The sequence below is a fragment of the Microplitis demolitor genome, chromosome 7, assembly GCF_026212275.2.
Source record: "Microplitis demolitor isolate Queensland-Clemson2020A chromosome 7, iyMicDemo2.1a, whole genome shotgun sequence".
Taxonomy (NCBI): Eukaryota; Metazoa; Arthropoda; class Insecta; order Hymenoptera; family Braconidae; genus Microplitis; species Microplitis demolitor.
The window spans coordinates 17,391,975-17,418,861 of record NC_068551.1 but is presented as its reverse complement, the minus strand read 5'-3'; the positions used below and the strand labels follow the sequence as shown (position 1 = coordinate 17,418,861).

General features: G+C 30.3%; 3 protein-coding genes across 8 annotated transcripts; 2 read left to right on the top strand and 1 right to left on the bottom strand.

The window, feature by feature from the left end:
- Positions 1-95: 95 nt before the first annotated feature.
- LOC103574084 (axin) lies at positions 96-20,149 on the bottom strand. Of its 5 annotated transcripts, none has more exons than XM_008553429.3 (10): positions 19,643-20,148; positions 19,004-19,546; positions 8,578-8,745; positions 7,001-7,367; positions 6,039-6,467; positions 5,605-5,766; positions 4,660-5,333; positions 3,248-3,549; positions 2,811-3,184; positions 96-2,308 (listed from the first exon to the last, which is right to left on the bottom strand). In XM_008553429.3, the coding sequence occupies exons 3-10, from the start codon at positions 8,642-8,644 to the stop codon at positions 2,182-2,184; spliced, it is 2,502 nt and encodes an 833-aa protein (XP_008551651.1). In that variant the 5' UTR covers positions 8,645-8,745; positions 19,004-19,546; positions 19,643-20,148; the 3' UTR covers positions 96-2,181. The 5 variants fall into 5 exon arrangements, with proteins under 5 accessions (XP_008551651.1, XP_053596615.1, XP_008551649.1 ...); XM_053740640.1 differs by lacking the exons at positions 19,004-19,546; positions 19,643-20,148 and adding exons at positions 17,095-17,169; positions 17,282-17,694; XM_008553427.3 differs by having other exon boundaries at positions 19,004-20,148.
- Positions 20,150-22,054: 1,905 nt separating this feature from the next.
- On the top strand, positions 22,055-23,981 carry LOC103574083 (TD and POZ domain-containing protein 1-like). Of its 2 annotated transcripts, XM_008553426.3 has the most exons (3): positions 22,058-22,273; positions 22,348-23,489; positions 23,810-23,981. In XM_008553426.3, the coding sequence occupies exon 2, from the start codon at positions 22,399-22,401 to the stop codon at positions 23,449-23,451; it is 1,053 nt and encodes a 350-aa protein (XP_008551648.1). In that variant the 5' UTR covers positions 22,058-22,273; positions 22,348-22,398; the 3' UTR covers positions 23,452-23,489; positions 23,810-23,981. The 2 variants fall into 2 exon arrangements, with proteins under 2 accessions (XP_014295414.1, XP_008551648.1); XM_014439928.2 differs by having other exon boundaries at positions 22,055-23,489.
- Positions 23,982-25,520: 1,539 nt separating this feature from the next.
- On the top strand, positions 25,521-26,612 carry LOC103574082 (speckle-type POZ protein-like). Its single transcript, XM_008553425.2, has one exon. The coding sequence runs from the start codon at positions 25,521-25,523 to the stop codon at positions 26,610-26,612; it is 1,092 nt and encodes a 363-aa protein (XP_008551647.1).
- Positions 26,613-26,887: the final 275 nt, after the last annotated feature.

Below are 26,887 nucleotides of genomic sequence, written 5' to 3'. Positions count from 1 at the left end.
CGTAAAAATTTCCAACTCTGCTCATTACGGAATAACCAGATGGTAAAATAGAAAAGGAAGAAAATTAAAAATAAATAAAATTTAAAAACAATACTTTTTTTACAAAACATTACTTTTTTTTTAATAGTTTATTAAATATTATTTTTTTTTAATATATAATAAAATGTAATTCAAAAATTTCCTTAAATCATAAGATAAACGTCTAAATAATAAATTAATAACTAATTAAATTTATTAATATAATTACAAAAAAATTTTTTAATATTTATATATATAATTTTTTTTTTTAAGTAGAGTCGATGCTGAGACGCGAATAACAACACATAATAACTGTGGTGAAAATCGTTGCATCATTATTATTGTTATTATTAGTTTTTTTTTTCATTAATTTACAGTTAATATTAATGAGGATAAATGTAAAAATAATCTAATTAATGTAAATGAAAATTAGTTACGTACAGGAACAATATTTACGATATTAACAAAAAAATTATCATTCGTTCATCTCTTTTAAACAAATTAAATTTAATATAAAAACAATAATCAAACAATAATCGTTGATGATGAAATATTTATAATTAATATTCACTTAATTTGATTTTAAAATGCACATTTTCATTATTAAATATAATTGCAGTTGTCTGTAGTTTTAATTGGAAGTTCTCTATCAATAATTATTAATTAAAAAAACACTAATTAATAAAAAACAATTGGAAGCTCGAAGAAAAAAGTAACTAGAAAAATTTTTTTTACATTTAAATTAGAAAATAAACCGTAAGGATGTTTAATAAATAAATAAAACAAGCCTTAGGCCGCGATATAAATATTTTTTCAGTGGGAATCTCATTAATTAACGAATATAAATAATCATCTGTTTATTTGAGCGGTTATGCAGTCAAATATTTATTTAAATCGAAGCAATAACTTCGTTTTCTCATTTTTAAATCCTTTGTTCTATTAGTAAACTATACAAGTGGAATCTTGGTAACGAAAGAAAAAAAAGTAAACCAAGACAGACAGTAATCAGTAATTAATAATTAATAATTATTCAAATTAATTTATCTTTTTAAATATAAACATATTTCCATAATTAAAACAAGTGGAAATAACGTTTAGTACAAAACACTCAATATATGTTCAATAATAAAATATCCATTGGGATATCGCGTACTTTACAATCGGTAGTAGCACCAATTAATAGTTTAATTAATCTCTTTAAAATTCTTTTTTTCTTAAATTAAATTAAACGTAACGGTGCTGATTTAAAAAAAAGAGAAGTTCAAAAATAATATAAAACTTATGTATAAAAAAAAATTTTTCCCTAGTTATTAATGTTATAAAAAATGATAAATATAATTGTTATTAAATTTATAATTATAATTATAATTATAATTATAAATTAATATCGAGCGTGTAATTAATTTTCTTAATTTTTTTACTAAGTCTTAGATCAATCTTATTACACTAAAAGGCACATTTTTTTAAATCGCACCTGATAAAACGTCGTTATGATTATTGACTATCCAATAATCTGTTACCCAGGTTGCCGCCCACACAATTATTGCGTTATCGTTTTTTTTTATTTATTATTAATTTGTATTAATATATGAATATATATTACAAATGATTTATATTTTTTTAAATGAATGATTTTTGTGGCACGATGAGACGCAAATTTCATTTATTTCATAATGAATATTACGTAAATTACGCGTACAAACAAAAAAAATTTTTTTTTTTTTTTTTTAATAATAATTATAGTAATAAATATACAAAGTAATATACGTAATATTCATAAAAACTTATTGCCTATATCGCTTTGATAAAATTGTCTGCGGAAGTCTACGCAGACTTTTATCAAACAAAAACTACGCAGGCTTTTTTTGTACATTTGGCCGGACAAAAACTATGGGAAGCCTCTGGAAGAGATACATTGTTCTTTATACGAATAGATTATTAATAATTAAATATATAACGTAAACAATTAAAAATAATTTTTTAGTCAACTAAAATTCAACTATACGGTAATTTTGACTGGAACTTTTAAACTGCTTTTTTTGTTTTACGTTTCTTTCATTTTTTTTTTTTCGTTGATAAACAAAAAAATATATGTATATATATATATAATATATATCTGTACAGTCGGAGAATAAATATTTTTATGATAAGGAATAACTTAAGTTATTCAAGTGCTTTAACTTGGGCCATTACTTTGCCTTCCCACAGTGGTAATACTTCAGAATCATCAGTTATTTCTTCTTGTATTACCTTTGTATCCAGATCTTCACATTCTGTTTTAAAGAAATACCTGTACAAAAATATAAAATTTAATTTTAGTATGAATAATTATGATACTAAAATTAATGAGTGTGAATGTAGCAGACATCAGACAAATCTAAAATTATAAATAAATAGAGTAAATAAATTCTAAAAAAATATTTATAAAAAATGCACTTACTAATTTTCAAATTTTTTAAATGTGCATTTTTTAAAAATTTGATTTTATTAATTATTTACTTTATTTATTAATAATTTTAAATTTGTCCAATGTCTGCTACATTCACTCACTCAAACTCAAGTTAGCCGACATTTAATAATTTTAGAATTTTTTTTAGAACCGGTAAATTATAAAAAAAAAAATATTCCAAAAAATTGCACATATAGTTTTTTTAATTTTCTACATGTGCATTTTTTTAGTTTTTTTTTTTTTTTAATTGTTAAAAAATAAAATTCGAAAATTGTTAATTGTCTGCTAACTTCAAGATCATAAATAATTAAAATATTTAATTTAAAAAATAATAAATAATCACCTATAACTTCCTTTTTTCGGCAGATATTCCTTAAATTGCTTCAAAGTAACATTATGTCCTGGAATTTTAGTTCTATAAGGAAATTGTTCGTCACAAAAATTGAACACTACAGTGGTAAAATCTCCTATATCATGACGGCTTTTTCGTAATGTAGATTGATTCGATGGATGCGGACATTGTTGCGGTTGTTGGTGTTGTTGGCTACTAAATACTGGCTCATGAGATTGTTGTTTGTAGGCCGGTAAAATACGACGGTTAAATCCAGATGAACAGGCAGCACTTGAAGGCCCAGGGTACATCATACTACTTGCGCTACCACCACGTGCTCTGTCTTCCTCAAGTAAACGTCGTTTTGCCTCCTCCAATTGCGTTGGCTAAATAAATAAATAAATAAATATAAGTAATTTAAATAATAATAAATATTTATTAATACTTACAATGTGAGGTTGAGGAAGTAATGGCATTCCTGGATCACCAAGGAATGGTTGTGCACGACCACCCCATTCTTCTCGATTAGCTCTCTCTAAAGAACCGCTACGTGAGCCATATTTTTTACCATGTCTCATGTGTTTCAGTTCGTTCTTCTTTTCAATTTGATTCCGCCACTGCATACGACAATCTTTACTAGCAGCAGTAACATCACTGATAACACTAACACCACTGTCCGTCAATTCCGTCAACGATTTCTTTGTTGCTGATCTTCTCGACATATCGCTTCTACGAAATCTTTGATCTTGACCTGTTATTAAATTAATAATTATTATAAATTCATAATAATAATAATAATTTTCAAAAAATATCAGGAGTCTGCGCTCGTGTTCGAATCGCGATAAAGTCGAATTATTCTTTACTTTTTGAATTGTTTGTAACTTTTCAAATTACTCGATTCAAATCGAGAAAATTCTGATCAGTTTTCAAATATTTAATTTTTACTCTATAGAGAGCATAGTTTTTAAAGTAACTAAAAATAATTTTTTCATAGATTCATGTCTGAGCTCTATTTATCTTGACCATAATTTGAATTATTGGAAAAAATATTACAATTTCCAGTCGTACAATAGAAAATTTTGCAATTACCCAAGTAGCACACTTGGATTTTTGACATCTATAAGATGGCAGTTTTGAGGCTGTATTTTGACATCAATAAGGCACCAAAATATTGTCAAAGTAACTAGAAATTAAGGTTAGAGGTAACATTTGAGGCCACTGCTCTATTTTTGGATATTTAATAATTTACTGTAATTAATGAAGAAGAGTATAATAAAATTTCTACTTTAATAGTGAGACGACAGTATCTCTGAACATATATAAAAAACTGTATTATTGTCCTTCACGAATTAATTTAAATTATTTAAATTTTTCAAGTGTCCAAAACTGGTTTCAAGTGACCAAAAACAGTATCTCTACCCTAGCCACTGAAAAAACACCTGCTTTAAAAACTTGACAAAAGTGATAATAAAAAGTAAAAATTTAGTAGAAATTTAGGAAAAAAGGCAGGAAGCGATCGATGATTTCGAGTTGGGTTCGAACCCTAGCTCTCAAAGACCTTTACCGTGCATAAGAGTACCCTATCTGGTACTTTATGACCTCGATAAACCCTAAATCGCCTTTGGACTAAAAAAAGAACACAGATTTCCTGTGACTTATAGGACCAACATTTGTACATCTTATTTATATAAAAAAAAAAATTGGATTTGAAACAAAAAAAATTTGTCTTGTCCTTTTAAAAGACATGTTTATGATATCTTGGAATTGTCTGTGTACTACTTGGGTATCAGTAAATTTTCGAATAATTCGATTCGAAATTCAAACTGTTGGCATACTCCTAAATATCATAATAAAAAAATACCTTGGAGATAAAGATCTGGCTTATGAAGAGAATCAGCAAACTCAGAAGGCACAGACTTTGATTTAGGCAAATGAGTTGTCGATGAACTTAATGAACTAGCGCCAGCAAAATCACCCTCGGCAAAATCATGAATATTACCACTGTCAATTGAGAACGTCGAGTAACCATCTTTATCTTTACGTTGTTTATGTGACCGTGAGTAATTATGTCCAGCTGACTTTGGAGAAACGATACCCGGTGACCTTGAGGGCGTTGGATCCGACCAAACACGCGACACATGCTGATCCAAAATATCTTGATCATTACCATCATCGATGCTAAGTTTTTGACATAACGCGTCCGCTAAGTTTTTCGTTGTATCTGTACTGCCAACGCCAGTACCACTAGCAGATATACTGCAATCCGAGGCATCGACAAATGAATCTTCCGTCAATTTCTCAACTTTTTCCTGATGCTCTCGATCGCGCTTTAATATTTCCAGTCTCATGGCAAGCTCTTGAGCAAAAATCTCTGGCTTAGGCGGCTTTGTAAGCTCTCGCGGCGCGCGATCCGTACGCGGTATCACCGAATGAAGCAACGGATCGCGATTCAAACTTGCTGACTCCTTGATTGCTCTACTATGTCTTAGGTACTGTTTCTTACTGCTCTTAGACCTTCCCGTTGACATTCCATCCCTATAAACAGACAAAAAATGATTTAAATAAAATTTACCTTTCAAATCTTCATTTATTATTTGACGATTAATAAGAAATAAAATAATGGGATATCAGGTGAACATTGACAGTACTTGCCTTGTTCTGTTGTCTTTAAATTCCCATTAAATATGCCCAATTGTAATTTACAATAGATAATAAAACAATTTAATAATAATAACACAATAAAAGTGTCAGCTAGTAATCGAAGTTTGGTGATTGATAGCTCAAGAATTTTAAAATATTTACTTACACTGAGGAATCGGTAATGGATAGATTGTCCGACTCAGTACGTGCATCGCTGCTCAAACTCTGTAGCTCCGAGTCCTGTCTCGACACTGGATTGTATGACGAGTATTGAACGCGTACTTTTGATGACATATGGTATGGACTAGTTCCAGGTTGCAAGTACATTCTATTTAAATGCCACACATAAATGCCAAACAAACTAATTAAAAAAAATTTTTTACATAACTAAAATAAATTACAAACTACTACGTGGGATAAACATCTAGACTATTACTACTACTACTACTGCTGCAGTAAATAAAAGTATAAAAAAAATAAAGTTTAATAAAGGGGTTTAATGAAACTACTTAACGCATGCAATTGGATAATTATGGATGGATTTTCATCACGCAAACAAGCAAACACGTGATTAATGACGACGACGTCAACTAGACTCACCCAGCGAAAGCTTCTGGCTTAGGTCTGACATCCAAAGCCCTCGTTTTTTGAGTTGCCATCAGTACGTCTTTGGTCAGTCTTAATTCATTGGGTGTATCACACGCCGAACGGGATATATGCTGTATAGGATGATACTCGGTATCCTCGTGCAGAGTTGGCAGTAAACTTGGGCCACATGACAATGATATGTCTCGGCTTGAGCTCGAGCTTGGACAACCACCTCCTTGTTCTGGATTTTGGCAGGCTTGCACATACTGGAGGAACATATCTGATCGTAAAAAATTTGGATAGGATGTCCTTGCCATCAGGTGCTCAGCCTCCAGTTGAGCATTGTCGAAGATATTTTCCTCCGGCCAGGTCTCTTTGAGACGACGTTTTGTTTCTTTTTTAACATCTTCAGGTATTTCCAATTGCGCTTTAACAATATACCTGATAAAAAAATAATTTAATAATTAATAATAATTAGGCATTGTCCCCACTTCCACTTTTTTTAGATTAATTACTGTCAACTGAAATAAGCATATTAAAATTTCATAAATTAATTAAAAAAAAATAAAAGCTTTAATTAAAAAAAAGACAATTTTACTGAGATGTAGATTTAAAAAAAAAATTAATTAGTTGACATCAATTAGGAGTTAAACAAAATTTGAAAAATAAAATCAGTAAAATCTTCATGTCAATTTTTTAAATTTTGTAGTCTAAAATTTATTCAACAAATTTTGTTTAACTCCTAATTGATGACACCAGTAAGAAAATTTTTTTGAATTCTATATCTCGGCAAAATTGCAACTGCGTTATCTTTTTTTAAAATTAATTAATAAAATTTGAATACGGTTATGGGAGTTGATCCATTGCATATTTTTAAAAAGTAGGGGGCAATGTCTGAGAATGTCCTTGATAAAAATATTTATTGACAGTAAATTTTAACCTAATTTCAGTAAGTAAATAAATGAATAATTTACCTTCGGTAAATCGCTTTAACCAATTGAGATGTTTTATCGGCATTCTGTGGCTCTTTGAGACCCACACAAGCCAACCAAAATTCCAGTACATCAATGTCATACTGATTCCCTTCTTCAGTAACATAATTTCTGAATAAATGAAGACCCTCTCGATCTAGTAGCAATGATTGTATACTGCGTGCCCATCGCAGACATGCCGGAGGTGAATTTGTCTCCATAATACCACAGGAACCCTCCGGCTCAAATCCAAGCGGCGCTGAAGCATCGCAAGATGACGAGGCCGCGTGACAACCTAGAGCCGAGCGTCTAGGTGTCAGAGCCGGACTTTGCGAACGATACCTGCCGACGTAGGACTCTGTCTCTTCTCCTGCAACCAGAAGTACTATTTATTAACTTGTTTACATTTTTTTTTACAACTTATGATTCATTTAAATCAACCGGGTTCTGATAATCTGAATATACCCAAGTAGCACAGAGACAACTTTAAGATGTCATAACAATGTCTTTTAGAAAAAAAAAATAACTTATTTTTTTTTTTGTCTCAAAGCCAAGTTCTTTCTATATAAATAAGACATACAGATGTTGATCCTAGGTCATAGGAAATTTGTCTTCTTTTTTTGTTTTGAAGTCATTTCAATTAAAAAATCGTTTAGATGAATTATTTGTAATTTACTTTTAGCCGTCATTTGCGTCAAGTCTTTTAAACAGTTAATTTTTATGATACTGAAGTTAGCCGACATCTTATAATTTTTTGAATTTTTCAAAACGATACATGTGTATTTTGAGGTTTTTTTTTAATTTAGTTGTTACAAAAAAAATCCGAAGATTAATTGTTTGCTAACTTCAGGATCATTCATTTTTCGGTGATATAAATTTCTAATCACTGTCAACATTTGCATGTCTTATCGATAGGTCAAAAAACACCCATCTTATAGATGTCAAAAAGCCAAGTATGCTACTTAGATACTCTCATATAAATTCATTGAACTATTTAATTTTTTTTTAATAAAATAAACTAAGGATATTCTCAGACAGTGCCGCCACTTTTTTAAAAATATTCAATGATCTTGAACTGTCATGACCGTATTAAAATTTTATTAATTAATTAAAAACAAAATAAAACCTTAATTGAAAAATGACAATTTCGCCCAGATACAAAATTAAAAAAAAAAATTACAGCTATTATCAATTAGGAGTTAAACAAAATTTTACATGAAGATTTTAACGAAATTTATTTAGCAAATTTCGTTAAACTCCCAATTGATGTCAAATGTAAGTAATTTTTTCTTTTGAATCTATAGTTCGGCGAAAGTATGATACACTTGACAATTATAAATCATTTAAAATATATAAAAAGTGGGGGAGTAGTCTGAGAATGGCCTTAACGAATTAATACATGATGATAATTGTGTCTTTAGATATCAAAGTAGCCGCTTTTATTTAACAGCGCCGCAAGTTGGCTGTGTAACAAACTACTCAACAGCTGGTATTGTTATTGTTTATATCCTACAAGTCAGGTATTGAAACAGTTAAATAATAAATAAAATAAAATAAATAAAAAAGAAAATAAAAATTACCGGGAACCGGTGGTCTAGGGGAATTCTCATTGAAGTAACGGGCTTCGTTCCGCCGAGATCTATTCATCCTATCTATCGTAGCTGTAAAGTGATATTTTTTTCTTATTTCTCTCTGCTAAACTATATTTCAATCCTCGCCGCTTCCTAGTGGACATGGCTAAACCAAATCTGCAATTATAAGTAGAAAAGGTAGGTATTAGTAGGACCATTGAGCAACGACGCTGTCACCAATCATGTCTGACCATAGTAGTATTTTTCTACTTGGCGGTAAAAAAATATTTTAAATTCAAATTATAAATAAATAAATTGATAATTATTATATTTTATTGTTGCAAATGACTATATAGTGGGTTTACAATAATTATATGGTGATTCTGAACAACAAAAGTCAGTCTAGCACTTGAAATGGTATCGATCCTTTTGGCTGCGCAGGGCTGCGCAGCCTCCAGGTTTAGGCTTGTTCATCAACAAAAGACCATTGGACCGTGGAATATGAATTGAATGGAATATTATTATGATTCATAACTCCAATTAAAACGGCTATAAGCTTTTTGTTATAAAAAAACAAGCATACAGCCCATAGGGTGAACCCATATGCCCATGAGAGGGTTCACCATCCACGCTGCGCAGCCAGACCACGTCTTCGGTAATTCCCATTGGTCTGGCTTGGGTTTTATTGATTCTTTTTTAAAAATTCAAGCATAATCTATTGAATTGCTCGCGTAATATTACGCCTAACAATAGATTAATATAAGAAAGAAAAAAAAAAATTTCAATTTCAAAATTTATGATTTCGCGCCAGAAATTTGAAAGGTGAGATTCGACAAACTGCTGCCGCTGTAAAATATATCAATTAATAAAATTTAAAAAATGGTTTCAGAGATGCATGTTGATGGATAATTATTTAAAATAATTTGAATTTTGGAGTAGCTGAGTTAAAATTGTGTAGGAAAGTGAAGGAGGATGAAAAGCATGTGGCATGCACGTGGAATAGAGAAGTGGGAGATGTTATGTAGTGTACGAAATATAATAGACGGGAAATATGATCCCGTGGATTATAAAGCAACAAACAAGTATAAAAGCTGTCATAATCAATCATTTTAGTTGGATGGATCGCGTGTACCTGAGATGTAGAGACCCATAAACAAACGGCTACGTACCATGATTATGATGATGCGGATGATGAGGATGATGAACCGGAACCACGAATTTTTATGTTTAGAAAAAATTTTTTTTTAACTTTATTCTATTATATAAGACGGTTATAAGTGTAGGATGCTGTTTATTCGACGATTCAATTCGTACTATAAGTTCTATTGTTGAACGAAGAATCTCAAAACAGGCTGCGCAGGCTATCACCGCTAAGGTTCGGATTGGACTGCGCAGCGTCCTGACCAGGATTGAAAGCTAGACTTTTACAAGTCATACTGTGATTTACAATAGGGGGATTTAACAAAACCGTTATATTGATTGATTAAATGCAGAAAAAATTTGTTTATATTTTTTTTTTGCAAAAAAAAAATTTTTTTGACATTTTTTAGTTTTAAGTAGAAACGTACAAAATTGGTCAGTTTTTGGGGATTTTTTATGGTTTTTGTTAGAAATTGACAAATTTTCTTGTAAGTAATTAATTAGTGTATTTATTATAATGATTACCAGTTTTTTTAATTAAATAAAAAATTAATTGTTTAAACAATTGTGAAAATATTAAAAAAAAAAAAAATTTTTTTTTAACTTTGAAAATAATCTACACGGAGAAAGTTCAATTATAATATCTACAGTACTAAATTTAAAATTTTAACTGTTTGAAGTACACGGGAAGAAAATTCCACTAAAATTTACAATGTTAACATCGTAATCGTGGACTAGACTTTCATTGACGTCAATTTTTAAATGTCTTATTTCAAAATTTACTAGTCTTTGTTAAAATTACGATGTTAAATAGTAAAGAATATAACCTACATCGTAATTTCAAAAAAGACTATAGTAGATTTTGAAATAAGACATTTAAAAATTGACGTCAGTGAAAGTCTAGTCGACGATTACGATTTTAACATCGTGAATTTTAGTGGAGTTTTCTTTCCGTGTAGTGGTAAAATTTTTCTAATAATAATTAGTTTTATCATGGAAAATAATGACAGTAACAATTAGTAAAGACGATAACTATCGAAGATGCTAATTCTAACTATTAAAGATAACATTTGTTACAATCGAAGATGGTAACTCTTACCATTCAAAGTTGTGAAAATTTTTGAATAAGAAATTAGTTAAATTTATATAAATTTAGATCCTTTATTTGTATTCATAATATGTGAGTTGTTTGCGTGTGTGTGTGAAATTTATCACATACACAGTTAAACAAAATGAAAATCACATGTAGACAAGCTTCAGGCTGTAACGCCGATATTTAAAGTATTTATTAGTTTAAATAGTAATTATTATTTGGGCTGATGGTAACTATTACCATGACGTTATTAAAAATTACGATGTTGGTAGTAGTTATAACTAGTTAAGATAATAAAAGTTAAAATTTCTGATTATTATAAATAATTTTAGATTTTGCTATATAGTTTGCAGATACTACAGAACGTATATTTAATCATTTAAATGATATTTTTTCTCCTTCCTGGGTAAACGTAACTACATTTTTTTCATAATTTAAATTATAAGTGAAAAACATTCTTTAGTACTGCTATTGCGTAAAAAATGCTTTAAATTGTAATAATTATAACAGAATGTTCAAGAGACTTTTGAATTTTACTATTTCTATTAACGCACGTGTAACTGAGTAGATGTTTTGACCGATTTCCGAAAAAATTATAATTTTGCAGTTACGAGATTTACACAAAAAGGGGATGATTTACTACTATCGAATTCAGTTTTAAAATTGTACTATAATTCGAGGATAGCTTTTACCATAAAATTTTCTCCATGTAGTTCATAAATTATGACAAACGTTTTTAAAAATTAAATGTATTTTTTTTCAACTTAAAAAAAAAAATGAAAAAATAATAAATAATTTTTAATAAATAATTAATTAATAAATTTTTAATAAATAATTTAATTAATAATTAATTAAGAATTTAATGAATTGAATGAAAAAAATAGAATTGAATTAAATTGATCAATAATATATTTAAATTTAAATAGAATTTAATATTTTATTAAAGTAATTAATTATTAAATGATTTGATTACTCAGTAAAAAAAATAATTTAATTAATTAAACAGTTTAAAAAATGTTAATGAAGGATTAATATTAATGATGAATAAAATCGTTCGTTGATAAAAAATTAATGATCGTAATGGATATAGATTTTAAAAGAGAATTATTAATAAATATTAAAAATGTAATAAAAAGATTTTTTAAACACTCGGCTGTAAAATTATGTTTAAAAGTTTAAAGTAAGGGTTTTATAAACAGCGGAGAGACGTTAATAATTATCAAAAGAATAGTAAAAGAACACGAACTCTTCATTTAAAAGTGTAAATGTTTGGATAGAAGTATACAGACAAAAAAGCTCAAGATGTGAAAAACTAAATCAACGTGATGTATACAAGAGATGAAAAAGAAAATAAAATAAGTTTGTTGAAGTGGTGGTCAAGCATACGTTAATCAAGTCTAAATTTACATACACGTTAACTTTTAAAATATACAAATAAAAGTGTCAATTAACGAATGTATGAAAAAATATTATTCTCATAGTCCATTTGACTTTGTTATTATAATCATTATTATATATACATATATGATTTTTTTTCTGTTGAATCAAATTTACAAGGTAAAAAAAATTGTTTTAACGGATTGAATAAAAAGTTTGAGATAAAATGTTTATGTAAATGTGAAAAAAAAAAAAAAAAAAAAAATTGCTAAGACGTTGATGAAATATGCATAAGATGCAACAGTTTACAGCAGCATCAGTCGGTTTATAGCTGGCTCCAGCCCTGGGTTTTATAAACCTCGGCTGGAGTGTGCGGTCGATAAGGCAAACTTGAGAGAGCTGGCTCGAGTCGAAAGTAAGGAAGAGAGCAAACCAGCAGAATCACACAGGATCACAACATCTCAAACATCCCCTGCTACATCGACGTGACACCTTTCTCTCCACTACTGTACCATCGAATGTCAAACATCATAAATTATTGGCGGATCAATCTATAACCATTTTTTTTCTCTATTTTATCTGTTACTTCTCATCTGCTTTATTCACGTGTATAAAATAGTTTTTCTGTACAATAAAAAAAATAGAAATAAATAAAATTTGAATAATTTAAAAAATTGTCAATATTACATTTGATAACTGATCCTAAAGTTTTTTTTTTTTTCAACAATTGAATTTAAAAAAAAAAAAAAAAAAAAAAAAAATGAACATGTAAAAAATCAAAAAAACTAAAGGTGCAATTTAAAAAAAAAAATTTTTTTTCTTTTTACTTTATAGTTTTTTAAAAAATTATTAAACCTCAGCTAATTTTAGTATCATAATACTGAAGCTAAAAGACAATTAATTTTTGGATATTTCTTTTAACAAATCAATTACAAAATAAAATAAACTAAAAATATGGATATGTAGAGAATTTAAAAAGCTATAAGTGCAATTTTTGAAATTTATCGTTTTTAAAAAATTCCAAAAATTATTAGACGTCAGCTAACTTCAGTATTATTGATAACTAGAACAATTTAAAATTTTTACTCCAAAATATTTTTAAAAAATTAATCAAATTATTTTTTTTTTAAACGAAATTTTGAACAAAAATTTAAGGTTCATAAATATTGTATTTGTTTTAAAAAGAATGATATTATTCAAAGGAATAAAAATAAATTGTTTTTTTTATTTTGACACTTAAAATTGAGAAAACGAGCAAAAAGTGGTCTATAGACATTTTAGAATACTAAGAGACCCTGTGGTTAGCGTTAAATTTTTTGACGCTACGGTTTTAAACTCAAAAGGTTAGCGACTGAGTATACAAAGATCTCAAACTCGAATTTTATGAAATTTTACCTGAAAAAATATCATCAAAAGAATTTATTTCTGCCGTCATAATTAAGAAAAGCCAAGAAAAAATAAATAAAAATAATTATAGAATAAGAAGTAGAAAAAAAATAATAAAATTCGACGGTTGAATTTATCGTAGAGGTAAAAACCTAATCTCATTACTAGTTATTTCAGATGCATTAGCAGTTGGGTTTAAATAAATAAATAAACAAGTAATAAACGTTAAATATCTGGCGGATGATTTCAACATCATTTAAGCTCGGGCAAAAACAATGATCTTTGTAAAAGTCGGGGCGTTCTGATGCTCCGGATCCTTCAGCTTGCCCAGCATTCTTTTATCGCACTACCAGTTTTTCAGAAGAATCCTCTCTTATATACATATATATGTATACTATATACTACTACGTAGCTTGGCTTTTTCTTTTCAGACTCACTTGATTTTTTTTCCTTTTCCTTTCCTTTTTCTCTCTCTTAGTTTTTTTTTCTTCAACTTACAATCGCGTCGGCAACTGCATCATGACGTTCCAAGCAAAGCCCGCACGATGATAAACGACGGGGTCGCGCCAGTAAAGAGTACATTTTGAAGACGTTTATCGTAATTTGTGTATGGGTAGAAAAAAGAACAAGAAAAAAAAAGATTAAGGTAGTAGTGGAATCCCTCGAGTGAGGGAAGCTAACGCCGGCTGGAGAGAAAGAATAAGAATAAAAAAGTAAAAATAAAATAAAGAGGAGGAGAACTGCAACGCGCCAGGTAACTAAGACTCCAGCAGCGCGGTGTCAGTGAAAACGAGTAGTAGAGAATGAGAACTCCAAAAAAAAATAATAATAAAATAAGAAACGAAAAATAAATATTCGAACCACGAATTTTACCGGGGATTTTTCCACAGATCAAAACAAAATGCCGCTCCGAAAATTTTTTGTTTTTTTTTAAATTTATTTCTGGACAAGAATTTATTTTTAAAAAATTTATTGCAAATTTTGTTGATCACCAGAATAATAATTTTTTAAACATTTATTTCTGGACAAAAATTTATTGCAATTTTATTGATCACCAAAATGACAATTTTTTTTTTTAATTTTGAACTGGACAAGAATTTATTTATAAATTTATGGAAAAAGATTTTCTTTTAATTAAAAAAAATAACTTAAATTTCTTTGAAACTTTTTTTGAATAATTTTTTTTAAAATGTATTTACAGGATATATAAAATGATCTGCAATCTGCAATAGCGTAATTTCCCTTTGGAAAATTTGTTAAAAGCAAAAGAGAGAGACGGGATGTAAAAAAAAAAAAAAGAAAAAATAAGTGAGAGGGCAAAAGATTACGAGTGAAGAGAGAGAAACGGCAAACGGCAATGGCTCTTGGTACGGCGGCGGCGGCATCGCTTGATGTTTGCCGGGCCCGTAATTACAGGTTTTCGGAACGCCTCGCTTGGTCAAGCTCCGAAGCCGTTCAACAGAAGAGAAATGAAAGAGAACGAGGGGAAAAAAGAGAGAAAATGAGATAGACATACACTGTAGTGTATAAGAGCCAGGCAGAGGCTGGCAACCTTTACAACAGTCTGTCCGACCGTCTATACCGGGTGTCAGACAACCAACTTCAACTAAAAACCATTTCTCATTTTATACTTGATATTTTACAATATACATATTATATACATACATACACACATCCCTCATAGACTAGACATTTGTCACTGGGTTTCAAAAAATTCAAATCTTTTTCTATCGGCATAATGATGAAATACGTCCGTTGGCAATAAAATAATAAATTTAAAATGCTTAAGAAAAAAAAACACACATATATATATTAACATATATGTATATAAATATACGCGAACGAATGACAAATGACAACGGCAAGAAATCCAAGACACTAATTATAATTTTAAGACCGTCAGTAAAGGGAAAAATGCTATTGAGTCGTCAAACTAAGAGAGACAGACTCCAAGTAACGTCAGACTTGTCGGGGTCGTAAGAGTGCAAAAGAGAAAGAATTAATACTTGGTCGACTGTATATATAGATATATTATATATCATATAGGTAGAGTATAGTGTATGATGATGTGATACGTGTGATATGTATGTAGAGACTACACTACACTAATAAACGGCGTATGTATGTCTGTATGTGTAAAATAAGGAAGAAAGGCAAGTTGCTGGTTGCCTTTGATGTTTGCCGACATCGTCACCGGCTCTGCCACCTCTGCACGCGATCACCGCGTGTGTACTTAAATACACCGCTTACAAAGTGGAAAAAAATCTAGTATAATTACCGGAGAATTTCTCGGATTAATAATGAAAAAAATATTAAATTTAAAAATAAAATTTTAAGTAGATAAAAAGTTAGATTTTAATTTATTATTTTATATGTTATGCTACGCTTTGCTATTTTATTTTTATTTTTACTTTTATCTTTTATTTTATTTTATTTTATTTTTTTTTTTTTTTCAGTTGTGAGTTTACTCACAAGACGCTGCACGAGGTTTGTGACACTGACCGTCCTCGATTAGACGGAGAGGTCGCTGGGCCATTGGTGATGGGTACAAAAGGCCAAGTGCGATCGCAACTTAAACTAAACCGTACCGAATGGATGGAATACATACATAACATAGAGTTAGCAAGAGAAACAGAGAGTCAAGTCCGGAATAGTGGGCTGTAGTAGTAAGAGAGTAGAGTAGAGTAGTGTAGTAATGTAATGTAAGAGAAGGAAAGAATAAGAAAAACGTATATGGCCGAAGCAAGGGAACAAAGTGGCGTCGCGCCAAGCCCCAAGACCCCTCTCTGAGAGGAGCTCCACAAGCGGCCAAGGAGTCCCGGAGTGCCGGAGTAAGCACGAGAGAGACAGCGGTAGACGGCTGAGGAGGACACAGTGAAACTTCAAAGGACTCTTTGATGGTTTCCGCTGCTGGCATCGCGAGATCTTGATAAACCCGCATTATACGCCGCTAGTCTACTATCGTGCCGTCTCGTCTCGCGCCTCACTCGACTACCTCGCTTCCTCTCTCTTACTCTTCCTCAATTCCTCTTTTACTCTTATTCTCTTACTCTTTATTCATCGTGTCTCTCTGGCTCTCCCTCTCCCTCTCCTTCTCCCACTCCCCCTCGCGCTCTCAATCACACGTTCTCTCTCACTCTCGTTCTTACTCTTTCTTTCTTTTATTCAATCCTCCACTACACTGTTCCTCCTCATCGTATATACCAGTATGCCAGTGGTATTGTGAGGCTCGAATTATTTTTTAACTCCACCGCGGTCCAATTATAACCACTTATTTTTTTTTCTCTTCCTACAAACGAATGAAAAATTTTTTATCAAAATTCAAATAAATATATCATTAAATAATTACGTTGAATCTCTTATTTTTTTACAATATTTTATATATATCTCTATATATTTCTATAAAGAAAGAATAGCAGGAAATTGTATTCCATGATATACGAAAGCAAAACGAAAAAAAAAATCACTCTTACGCCTCACCTAAGAGTATAATGTATACATATAAATATATAAGAGCCTCAGAGTATCACCTGATTAATGTTTCAGCAGTCGTAAAAGCCAAAGTTGATCTTCTCCCCATTTTATCTCTCGAGCAGTTGTTTTGCCTACAGGGATATGACAGAGTGTAGAGTTAAGTCAGCTTTTAGATGAATCCCACGCTTACATTAATATGTATGGTACTTGTGTGTCTCAAGTAAAGCCGACGATAAAGGATACAAGTATAGTTATAGATACCTCCATGAGTAGAGTATGGTAACAGCGAATATAATGGAAGAGCCCAAGTAGTATACTAATCATAATTGATGAAACGTTTTCAACTAACCGTTTGACGAAATACCCGGCATAACTGACTGTGATCTTGTTGAGAAACATCCTACAAGTCAAAGACACTAGACACGTTAACTGACTACTGCTGTTGTGTCCTGTGCGTTCTTGTTCATACAACATTTAATATATACGACATATGGTTCAAGTACTGTCCGACTTTACAGTAACATTACTACATTAGATTGTGTGCTCAACATGAGTGGATGGGATTACAGCAGCAAGAGAAGGGGACTGACAGTACAGAGGACATTTACCAAATTAATGACTAAATTCCCAATCCGATGCTTTCAATCATACGCTATTCATTAGTTTATAACGGATTTACGTTAATACATCAGTCAACTGCTCACGTCCATATCAATACATTGTTTCTATATGATGATATCTATATAGATATACGACTGACTGACTGATTGTATGTGTAGTGTATAGTAGTGTAGCATTTAACTGGCACACTTGAAGCTCTTTCATGTCCCCGCCAATCCGTTTCCGCTATTTCCGCCCTCTCTTCCTTCTCTACCCTCTTCATACCACGTGCTCGAGTGTACAACAGAATGTTCGACAGTCGACACATCATTCTCTCAATCAGTCCATCTCTCTCTTATTCATTCACAAGTCTCCTTATATTATAATCCTTAGAAAAATTTACTTTTTTTTTTAAATCCACGAGATTAGTTTTTCCTGAGTTGATCTGTACGCCTACACACAACCGAACTACGAAAAGAAAAAATATCAACACTATATCTACCAAGCATCATATATACACTGTATACATGTACAAATACTATCTATACATTTACAAATCCATCCCCAACATCCATAGTCATGACTAGTCCCAACTCCCGAGGGTAAAATTCTACGAGCTCGGGTATTTCAGAAAGTGTTTGACTTTCGTAGAATTTAAAAAGAATAAGAGATACCCAATGTACGATAGAGAGCGAGTAAGAGAGTGGGTGAAAAAAAAAATATAAAAAATTCTCATATATACATTTTAAGTTTGAATATTTGATATGTAACTGGTGGAGTGAAAAGAAAGCTCTCACGCTGGGACGTTTTGTAGGCTGGTGGCTGTACTGCTGATGGCAAACCACTAGTTTCTATATAGAATAATATATTGAAAAAGAACACACACGTTTGCATATTACACAGTACCTATGGAACATATTTTTTTTTATATGTATATACATACATACATACATACATATATTACTGAAGTATTCTGTTGTGTGTATGAAGCGCACACGCACAGACAGTAGGATCCGCGTGTAAGTGAGAATTAGACGTGGATAAAGCGAGAAAGATCACTACTACGACGACGAAGACGACGGCGATGATGATGATGATGATGTGAAGTGGATACAGGCAACCAAAGGATGGAAGCAGATCATAGTATAGCGGCGGAACGATCTACGGTAAGCAAGTAATGGCCGCTAACCAAAAAAAAACTCAACAAAAATCAAAATAAATAATAATTAACCTAAACAAAATAAAACTTTGGGTAAATAATGATAATTCAAATTATGATAGCAATAAAAATAATATGTAGCAATAACAATATCAGTGTGCAGTTAATATTAAATATGTAAGTGATTAAAAAAATAATAAAATCACCTGTCCGACGGCGAGGGCGACGTCTGTAAAAACTGATGGCACGCGGTGCTGGCGTCCGTGTTTCCGTTAAACGGCCGCCTCACCTTAACAATATTTGACGTTATTTTATCTTCGACGTCCGAGGCTCTTATTACCCCGATCACGGTCCTGATACTCGTCTATCCAATATCATTTTTTAATTCACCTCTTTAACAAGATAACGTTAACGTCAACTTCTTGGTGGATAGAAGTTGGTGTAACCAGAGGAGTAGTTAGGACGGCACGGGTTGCGCATGGCGCGTACCACGACGACGCGAATAAAAAACCCGACTCTCTGGGTCTCTTATATTCACTCTTTTACGTACGAATGCGTTTGTCTGGTTAGCTGCTGGCTACTTCTGATGCTTATGCTGCTGCTGCTGTTTCTGCTTCCGAGCCACTCCTGACTATTTTATGTGCATTTGTATTTTAACCAACAAAACTACAGGCTACATTTATAAACACAAATATGTATATATATACATATATATTAACTATATAGATATCAATAAACATCACCAGTAACTGCACATAAATAATTATCAATAAATAAATAATTTCACAATTTAATAACAGAATAATAAAACAAAATGAAAAATATTTTTAAAAATTTAAACGCACCACTGGAGCCAGTATCACAGTAGTAACAAACTCACAGATCCAACAACACACATCACACTGCTGTACATCGTCGCCATCAACTGCTCGCTCACTTCTCCCACTTCTTATACTTGTTTTTCCTCTTCGTCTGGCTCTAGCTCGGTCTCTCCCTAACACCCGTCTTGTTATTTTCTGTCTTTCTCTTCTTCTTCAACTTGTTCTTCTTCTTCTTTCTTTATACCTTTATCTTATTCTTTTTAAGTTGTTTCCTTCTCCGCCTCCACTCTGCCACCTAGGCACACCTAGGCTGAATCCATGACTGTCCACGAGTGTACGATTTGTCAGCCTGCTCAAGCTCAAGACTGTTCTGCTTACCCTGATATTGCACGGGATTTACTTACTCACTCTTACTTGTTCGTGTACATGAGTTCTCACTCTCATGTGTGGGCTCCTGAGTTGTTTGAATTGAGACCCGAACACCCGAGACTGAGCGGATGAGTGAGAGAGAAAATTTTCAAGATTGCCAACTTACTGCGCGCTCTCGTGACTATTTTTAAAAGCTCCCGCGTTTTTGTATGCGTGTGTAGATGATGTGTAAACGTGTGTGCGCCTATGTGTATTGTTAAGTTAAGGCTAATCGAGCCTATGCTTAGCTTTCAATTCATTTGTATCCAATAAACTAAAGAAATAATATATGTATATATTAATTGTATGGTTTTAATAATAAAAATAATAATAATAGGTACATACAATTCACGCTTTACAAGCCTTTTTAAAAGTACTATTGAGATTAAGTGTTATTGCAACGATGAATTGTTAACAAAAGCCGTTTGAACGTACACTCGTGGATGACAAATGGTTCAACTTTCCTTTGATCTTCGCGTGCCTTTGTTTTATCGGCGCTTTAGGCGCTCGACAATTCACCACCGGAGGGTGGCCGAACCGACACAAATGCCTGATCATTACCATTCAAATTTAATATTTATATATTTTTACCCCAATTGAATTATAAATTAATCTCTTAAACTTATACTTCCCCATACTAATTGCTTTTATTGTTTATTTTTTTATTTTTTTTGTTAACCCTCCCAACCCTCGTGCCAATTTTGAAACAGCTAATAAAAAATTAACACATTTCATTGTTATTTTTTAATTTGAAAATCTATATTAGTCAATTGCGTCAAGAAAATAAGTTTTAAATTTAGCGGCAATTTCAAACTTGGCGGGCTGTTTGAAAAATTTTTATTGCGCGTGCGCGCTTTAGTTCTTTTGCGGTTTCTTTGAGATGGCGCTCAAGTTTTGTTTATGTATTTTTTATCAAAAACACGTGACAAAGAAGATATCAAATATGACCATCATATATATATATATATATATATATATATGTATATAAACAAATTAAATAGTGTGAGGAATATTGTTATTAATTATTATCACAAAAGTATATAAATTTTAATGAAAATTATTTATCTTTTTATATGTCAGATTTGAAAAAGTTTTTGAAAAGGAAGGAAGTTTATTGTAAGCTTCACAAATTTGAAATTATTAGGTTACAAAAATTTAAATTTGTCATTATTTGTTTTTATTTTTACTTGAATATACAAAATAAATAGAGTATTAAATTTATCAACGAGTATTTCTTAAGTGCATGAACAGTACGCTCTTTGTTGCACAACAGCGAAAAAAAATGTCCATGAGTGTAAATGTAACTGACATTTATCAGTTTTTAAAATTTTGAAATAAACAAATAAAATGTATGATATTAAAAGTAACAAAAACGAAAAAAATTAACTTTTATATAAACAACTAAAATATATGATTTCGAAGTTAGCAGACAATTAAAAATTCTGTTTTTTTTTTCAACAATTTCATTAAAAAAAAAAAAGGAAAACTAAAAAAATGCACTAATAGAAAATTTAGAAAACTATGGGTGCAATTTTTTTTAAATATTTTTTTTTTAAATTCATCGTTAAAACAACAATTCAAAAATTATTAGACGTCAGTTAACTTCAATCTCATCTAAAATATTTATAGAAAGAATTACAAAATTGTCTAGTCTACCACTTTTACTATCATATAAAATGTAAGTCGGATAAAAATTAGTAAACTAATATTTAGATAATTAAAAATCAATACGTACATTTTTTTAAATTTCATCATTTTGATTAATTAATTAATTTATTTATTTAAAATTCATAAATTGTCTCATACCTTTTACATTCACACTCATAAATATCTAGGTTTTTTCTTCAACAAATATATTACTCATGTAATTTTGTTCAGTTAAATATGTAATTTGATATTATTAAATAAAAAAATTTATGATTTTTGTTTTCAATAATTTAATTAAAAAAAAAAAAATTAAATATATGGACATGTAGAAAATTTTAAAAACTTTAGGTGCAATTTTTTCAAATATTTTTTTTTATAATCTATCGTTTTGAAACAAAAAAACCAAAAATTATTAGACGTCGGCTAATGTCAGTATCATTAATATACAAGAGCGTTAAAATTTTAAACTCCAAGTACCAGGTGGCAGTCATGCGCATCGAAATTTCAGAATAATTATAAATGGCCGTCAAGAAGTAACTCGAGTACAACCGCAATAAACAAACGCATAAAAAAAATCGTTCTAAATTAGTTTCATATCCTGTAAGTCATATTATTACTTATTGTTTCTATAATTAAAAATAGTTTTGTGAAAAACAAATTTACTCCCTTACCAGGTTGGATGTTGATAGTAACAGCAGAATAAAAAATTAATTATTAATAAAAAGATGGAAATACATAATCGCAAACTTGTGAAGCGCGTAGGTTATCACGAGTGGAAAATAGAAGATTTCACGCCACTTATTGATGTTTCCGACTTGATTGAAGGCAAGCCAACGTTTCTTGAATCGCTGAGCTTTTCCGTAGATGACACAGTAAAAAATTCATGGTGTTTACGATTGGGTTTCACCGGAGAACGACCCGGTAGTAAAGAGTGGGTATCAATATCATTAGCGACAACCAGTGATACAGAACCAGTAAGAGCGATGGGTTCATTATTTATTTTGAACAATAGAAAAGAAAAGAAATTTACTCAATGCTTTAATAATATTGATAAAAGTTGTAACATCGCTTGGTACTCAAAAAAGTTTTTAGAAATAAAAAGAATGTTGGATAACAAAGAAGAATTTTTGCCAAATAATCAGCTGACTATTGGTACCGAAGTTGTTATTTACGATTTCACTTTGGCGCCAATTGGTGTTCAAGTTTCATCGAAACCTGCAAAGCATTCAATTTATGATGATTTAAATCAACTTCTTGTTAACAAACTGGGTAGTGATGTTACTTTGGTTGTGGGTAATAAAGAGTTTAAGGCTCATAAATCCATTTTGATGGCTCGTTGTCCAGAGTTTTTCAGAATGTTCACCATCAATGAGCTCAACAGGATCAACGAAAGTAAAATTGTAATACCAAAAATGGATCCAAAAATATTTGAAATGATATTGGAGTTTATCTACACAGATAAAGTCAGTGACGTGGAAAATAATGTTGTTATGTTACTGGAAGTTGCGAATAAATATCAACTACAGCCACTCAAAGAGCTGTGCCAAGAGTTACTTTTGAAATCTCTTGATATAGATAACGCTATTCAAATTATGGATTTGGCTTATCGTAGTAATGCTCAACAATTATTAGAACTTGCTACTGAGTTGATAATAAACAATATTACACGTGTTATGAAAACTCAAATTTATAGTGAAGTCTCCAATTCAAATCCATTTATTTCGTCGATTCTTGTTGAAAGACTCGCGTCTATGATTCCAGCTGCTGGTTCATTATAAACTAGATGTTTTCAATTCAGAGATTCGAATTTAAAAATGTAAACATTTAATTTTTATTTTTAACATGATTAATTGGCGTGTGCGAATAGTTCGAACTTACGAATTATTCATATCAAATCTATTCGAACTTCGAATCGAATTTTCGAATAATTCGATAACTGTAAAATTATCTTTTGAAAATTTATGAATAATTTGAGAATTGACCAATAATTTGAAAAATTACGAATAATTCGAATTATTCGATTCAAATTTTGAATCGAATAGTTATATTCGATTCGATTCGAAAACGTTCTCACACCTCTAATTATTTATTTATTTTGATAATTATTTATATGTAAATTCAATTTTTTTTTTCTAGTTGAAGAAATTCAATACAAAGACTGCTCAAGGATTAAAATAATAAAGCTTTAATTATATTTACTTACCTAGATTACATAAATATATCATCGTTTTGATAAGAATTACTATTATGACATATTCTATGAATGACTATATACAAATAGTAAATTTGTTATTTGTTTCGATGTAAAATAAATAAATTCATTTTTTTACTATCTATATAAATTTACAAAAATTATTTTTTGAGTTATCTTAAATGATTAATTAAATATTTTGTAAATTAACGAGATGATAAAATTAATAGAAAATTTACTAATAAATAAACCAGGTAAAAAAAAAAAATTGTATATCGAAAATTCATAAACTTGACGTAGAAAAAAAAACTTTTTATTAGATAATTTGATACCTAAAACGTATAATGAAAAAGCTGGAGTTGAATTTTTTAATATTTATTTAGTTAATATTGTAGAAGAAACACATAGTTTCACATAAAGAAATAACTTATCAGACGACATAAAAGTTAAATCTGTTTAATTTTCAAATAGTGCTAAAATTAATTTTATGGTACTTAAGACTAAAATTTAAAAACACCGAAGTAACACAAGTCAACAAATGACTGTCAAAATTTTTATATTTAAAACACAGCGGTACAGAATCAATAAGAAAAACATATTCTCTATATATTTTGGATAATAATCATGAAAAAAAGTAAGTATTAAAAAATAAACTCGAGTATTCAAACTTCATGAAAGTTGGGGTTCAAATAAACTTCTGGAAATAAAAAAGTTATTGGGAAAGAAAGACAATTTACAACCAAATGATATTCTGACATTATATGTGAATCTTGTTGAACTTGAAGATTATACATTAACTTCAACGGAAGTTCCATTAAAAAATTGGAAGCACAAAATAACTGATCATTTTGAGAGTCTTTGATAAGAAAATAAATGTCGATGTGATTTTAATTTTTGGCGACGAAAAGTTTCATGCGCATAAGACAATTTTATCAGCACGAAGTCCAGTACTTGCTTCAGTTTTCGATAGAATGCAAAAATATAACAATAACATGTTGATGATAAATGATGTAGCTCCTGAAATATTCCGAGAAATGTTGAGATTTATTTATACTGACAGTTGATGATTTGGAAAGCCAAGTTTAACCTCTATTAGAAGTAACTGATAAATTTAATGAGTGAATGCAACTGACAATTATGAATTTTTTTAATTTTTGAATAAACAAAATGTGAGTAGAAAAAAAAGTGAAAAGAGTATTTAGATAATTTAAAAATCAGCGCGCGCAATTTTTTTTAAATCTCATTATTTAAATTATTTATTTAAAATTTGTAAATTGTCTTATGTCTGCTGCATTTACACTCATTTAAATCAAATTTTCAAATTAATTCGGAAATCACTCCCACTACTGAAATTTCAAAATTGCGCATGTGCAAAGAAAAGTGGGAGAATTTTTAGTACATAATCATCCAGAGTGGGAGTAAAAACCGGAAACACCCGAAGTGCGCTTTTTTGCTGGGCAATTTTACCATGTACATGAATTATAACCTAAATTGCAAATAAAAATAAATAAGTGACATTGAGCTGCGCCAATCGCTCAGTGAAAACAATTCTTATTAATAAAAATAAGTTAAATTTTATCGTCAAGTAAAATTTTAAAAAACTTATTTCACAAGATAAATTATTTTTGTATTTCACCAAAAGTATTCAGTTTAAATATGAAAGTCGCTGACAGTAAAATCGGCGAGCACAAACTTAATCACAAGTGGGAAATTGATGATTTTGCATCAGTCATTAAACGACCCAGCTTTGCTACAAGCAAAAATGGATTTTTTCAGTCCCCAGGTTTTTCAATCGAAGGCACAATTAAAAACCTGTGGTATTTAAGATTAAGTATCAATGGAGAAACTTGTAACAATGAAGAGTGGCTGTCACTGACCGTAGCGTCAAACAGCCACGTAACTGATCCAATCAGAGCAAGTTGTTTGTTATTTATTTTTAATGATAAAAAGAAGAGAAAATTTACTCAAACTTTTTGTAACAGCTTTGAAAGTTCTCACATTGACTGGTGCTGTGAGAAATTTGTCAAAAAAAATTTATTACTTGCTAATAAAGATGAATTCTTGCCTAATAATATGCTGTCAATAGGTATTGAGTTGACAATATTTGAATCCGCGGCAATTAATACTATTGAAATTTCACCAAAGCCACTAAAGCGTGTAATTATCGATGATTTAAAAAAACTTCTTGATCAAAAAATAGCCAGTGACATTACTCTGCAAGTTGGTGATGAACAATTCAAAGCTCACAGGGCAATTCTGATGATGCGAAGTCCAGTATTTTGCAAATGGCTCACCCATCAAACGAAAGAAAACATGGGGGATAAATTTGTTTTGTCAAATATTAGTTCTGAAAACTGTAAACTCATGTTGGAATTTATTTACACGGACAAAGTTAAGGATCTTGGGAGCAACGTTGAAAATTTACTTGCAGTTGCAGATGATTATCAGCTGAAAGGTTTAAAGGAAACTTGTGAAGAATTACTTTGTGATTCAATTACGGTGGAAAACGCTGCTAGAATAATGGTTTTAGCACATCGTCACAACGCTAAACAATTATTTGATTACGTAATTGAGTTTGTTGCTATTAACATTACACGCGTTATGAAAACTACTTACTATGTTAATTTTATAAAGTTCTATCCTGATATTTCATTGACTCTTATTGAAAAACTTGCGAGCTTAATTAACATTCCTACTACTCCGCAAACTCCTGAAGTCATTATTCATTTGTCGAGAAAAAAAAAGTAAAATAATTATACTAGTTTTTCATATTTATGTTTATTTATTTTTAAATTTATTAATATGTTGATTTTTTTTTCAATTTAAAATAAGAGATAATTTTTTGATGAAGGAGATTTAAATAAAGTGAATTAATTATTATTATTGAGCGGACAATTACTGCAATCATAGATGACAGTAAATAAATAAATGAGTGATTGTAAATTCATTTATAGACTCGATACAATGGCTCAGGTTTATTCGGAAAAATCTTATAGATACTTCAGATTAAAAATGGGTTTATT

Coding starts and splice junctions, on each gene's coding strand:
- LOC103574083 (XM_014439928.2), top strand. CDS start 22,399: ATGGAAATACATAATCGCAAACTTGTGAAGCGCGTAGGTTATCACGAG.
- LOC103574082 (XM_008553425.2), top strand. CDS start 25,521: ATGAAAGTCGCTGACAGTAAAATCGGCGAGCACAAACTTAATCACAAG.
- LOC103574084 (XM_008553427.3), bottom strand. CDS start 8,644: ATGAATAGATCTCGGCGGAACGAAGCCCGTTACTTCAATGAGAATTCC. Junction 6,468..7,000: donor GTTAAAGCGATTTACCGAAG/GTAAATTATTCA, acceptor TTTTTTTATCAG/GTATATTGTTAAAGCGCAAT. Junction 2,309..2,810: donor CCGAAAAAAGGAAGTTATAG/GTGATTATTTAT, acceptor ATTTTTGTACAG/GTATTTCTTTAAAACAGAAT.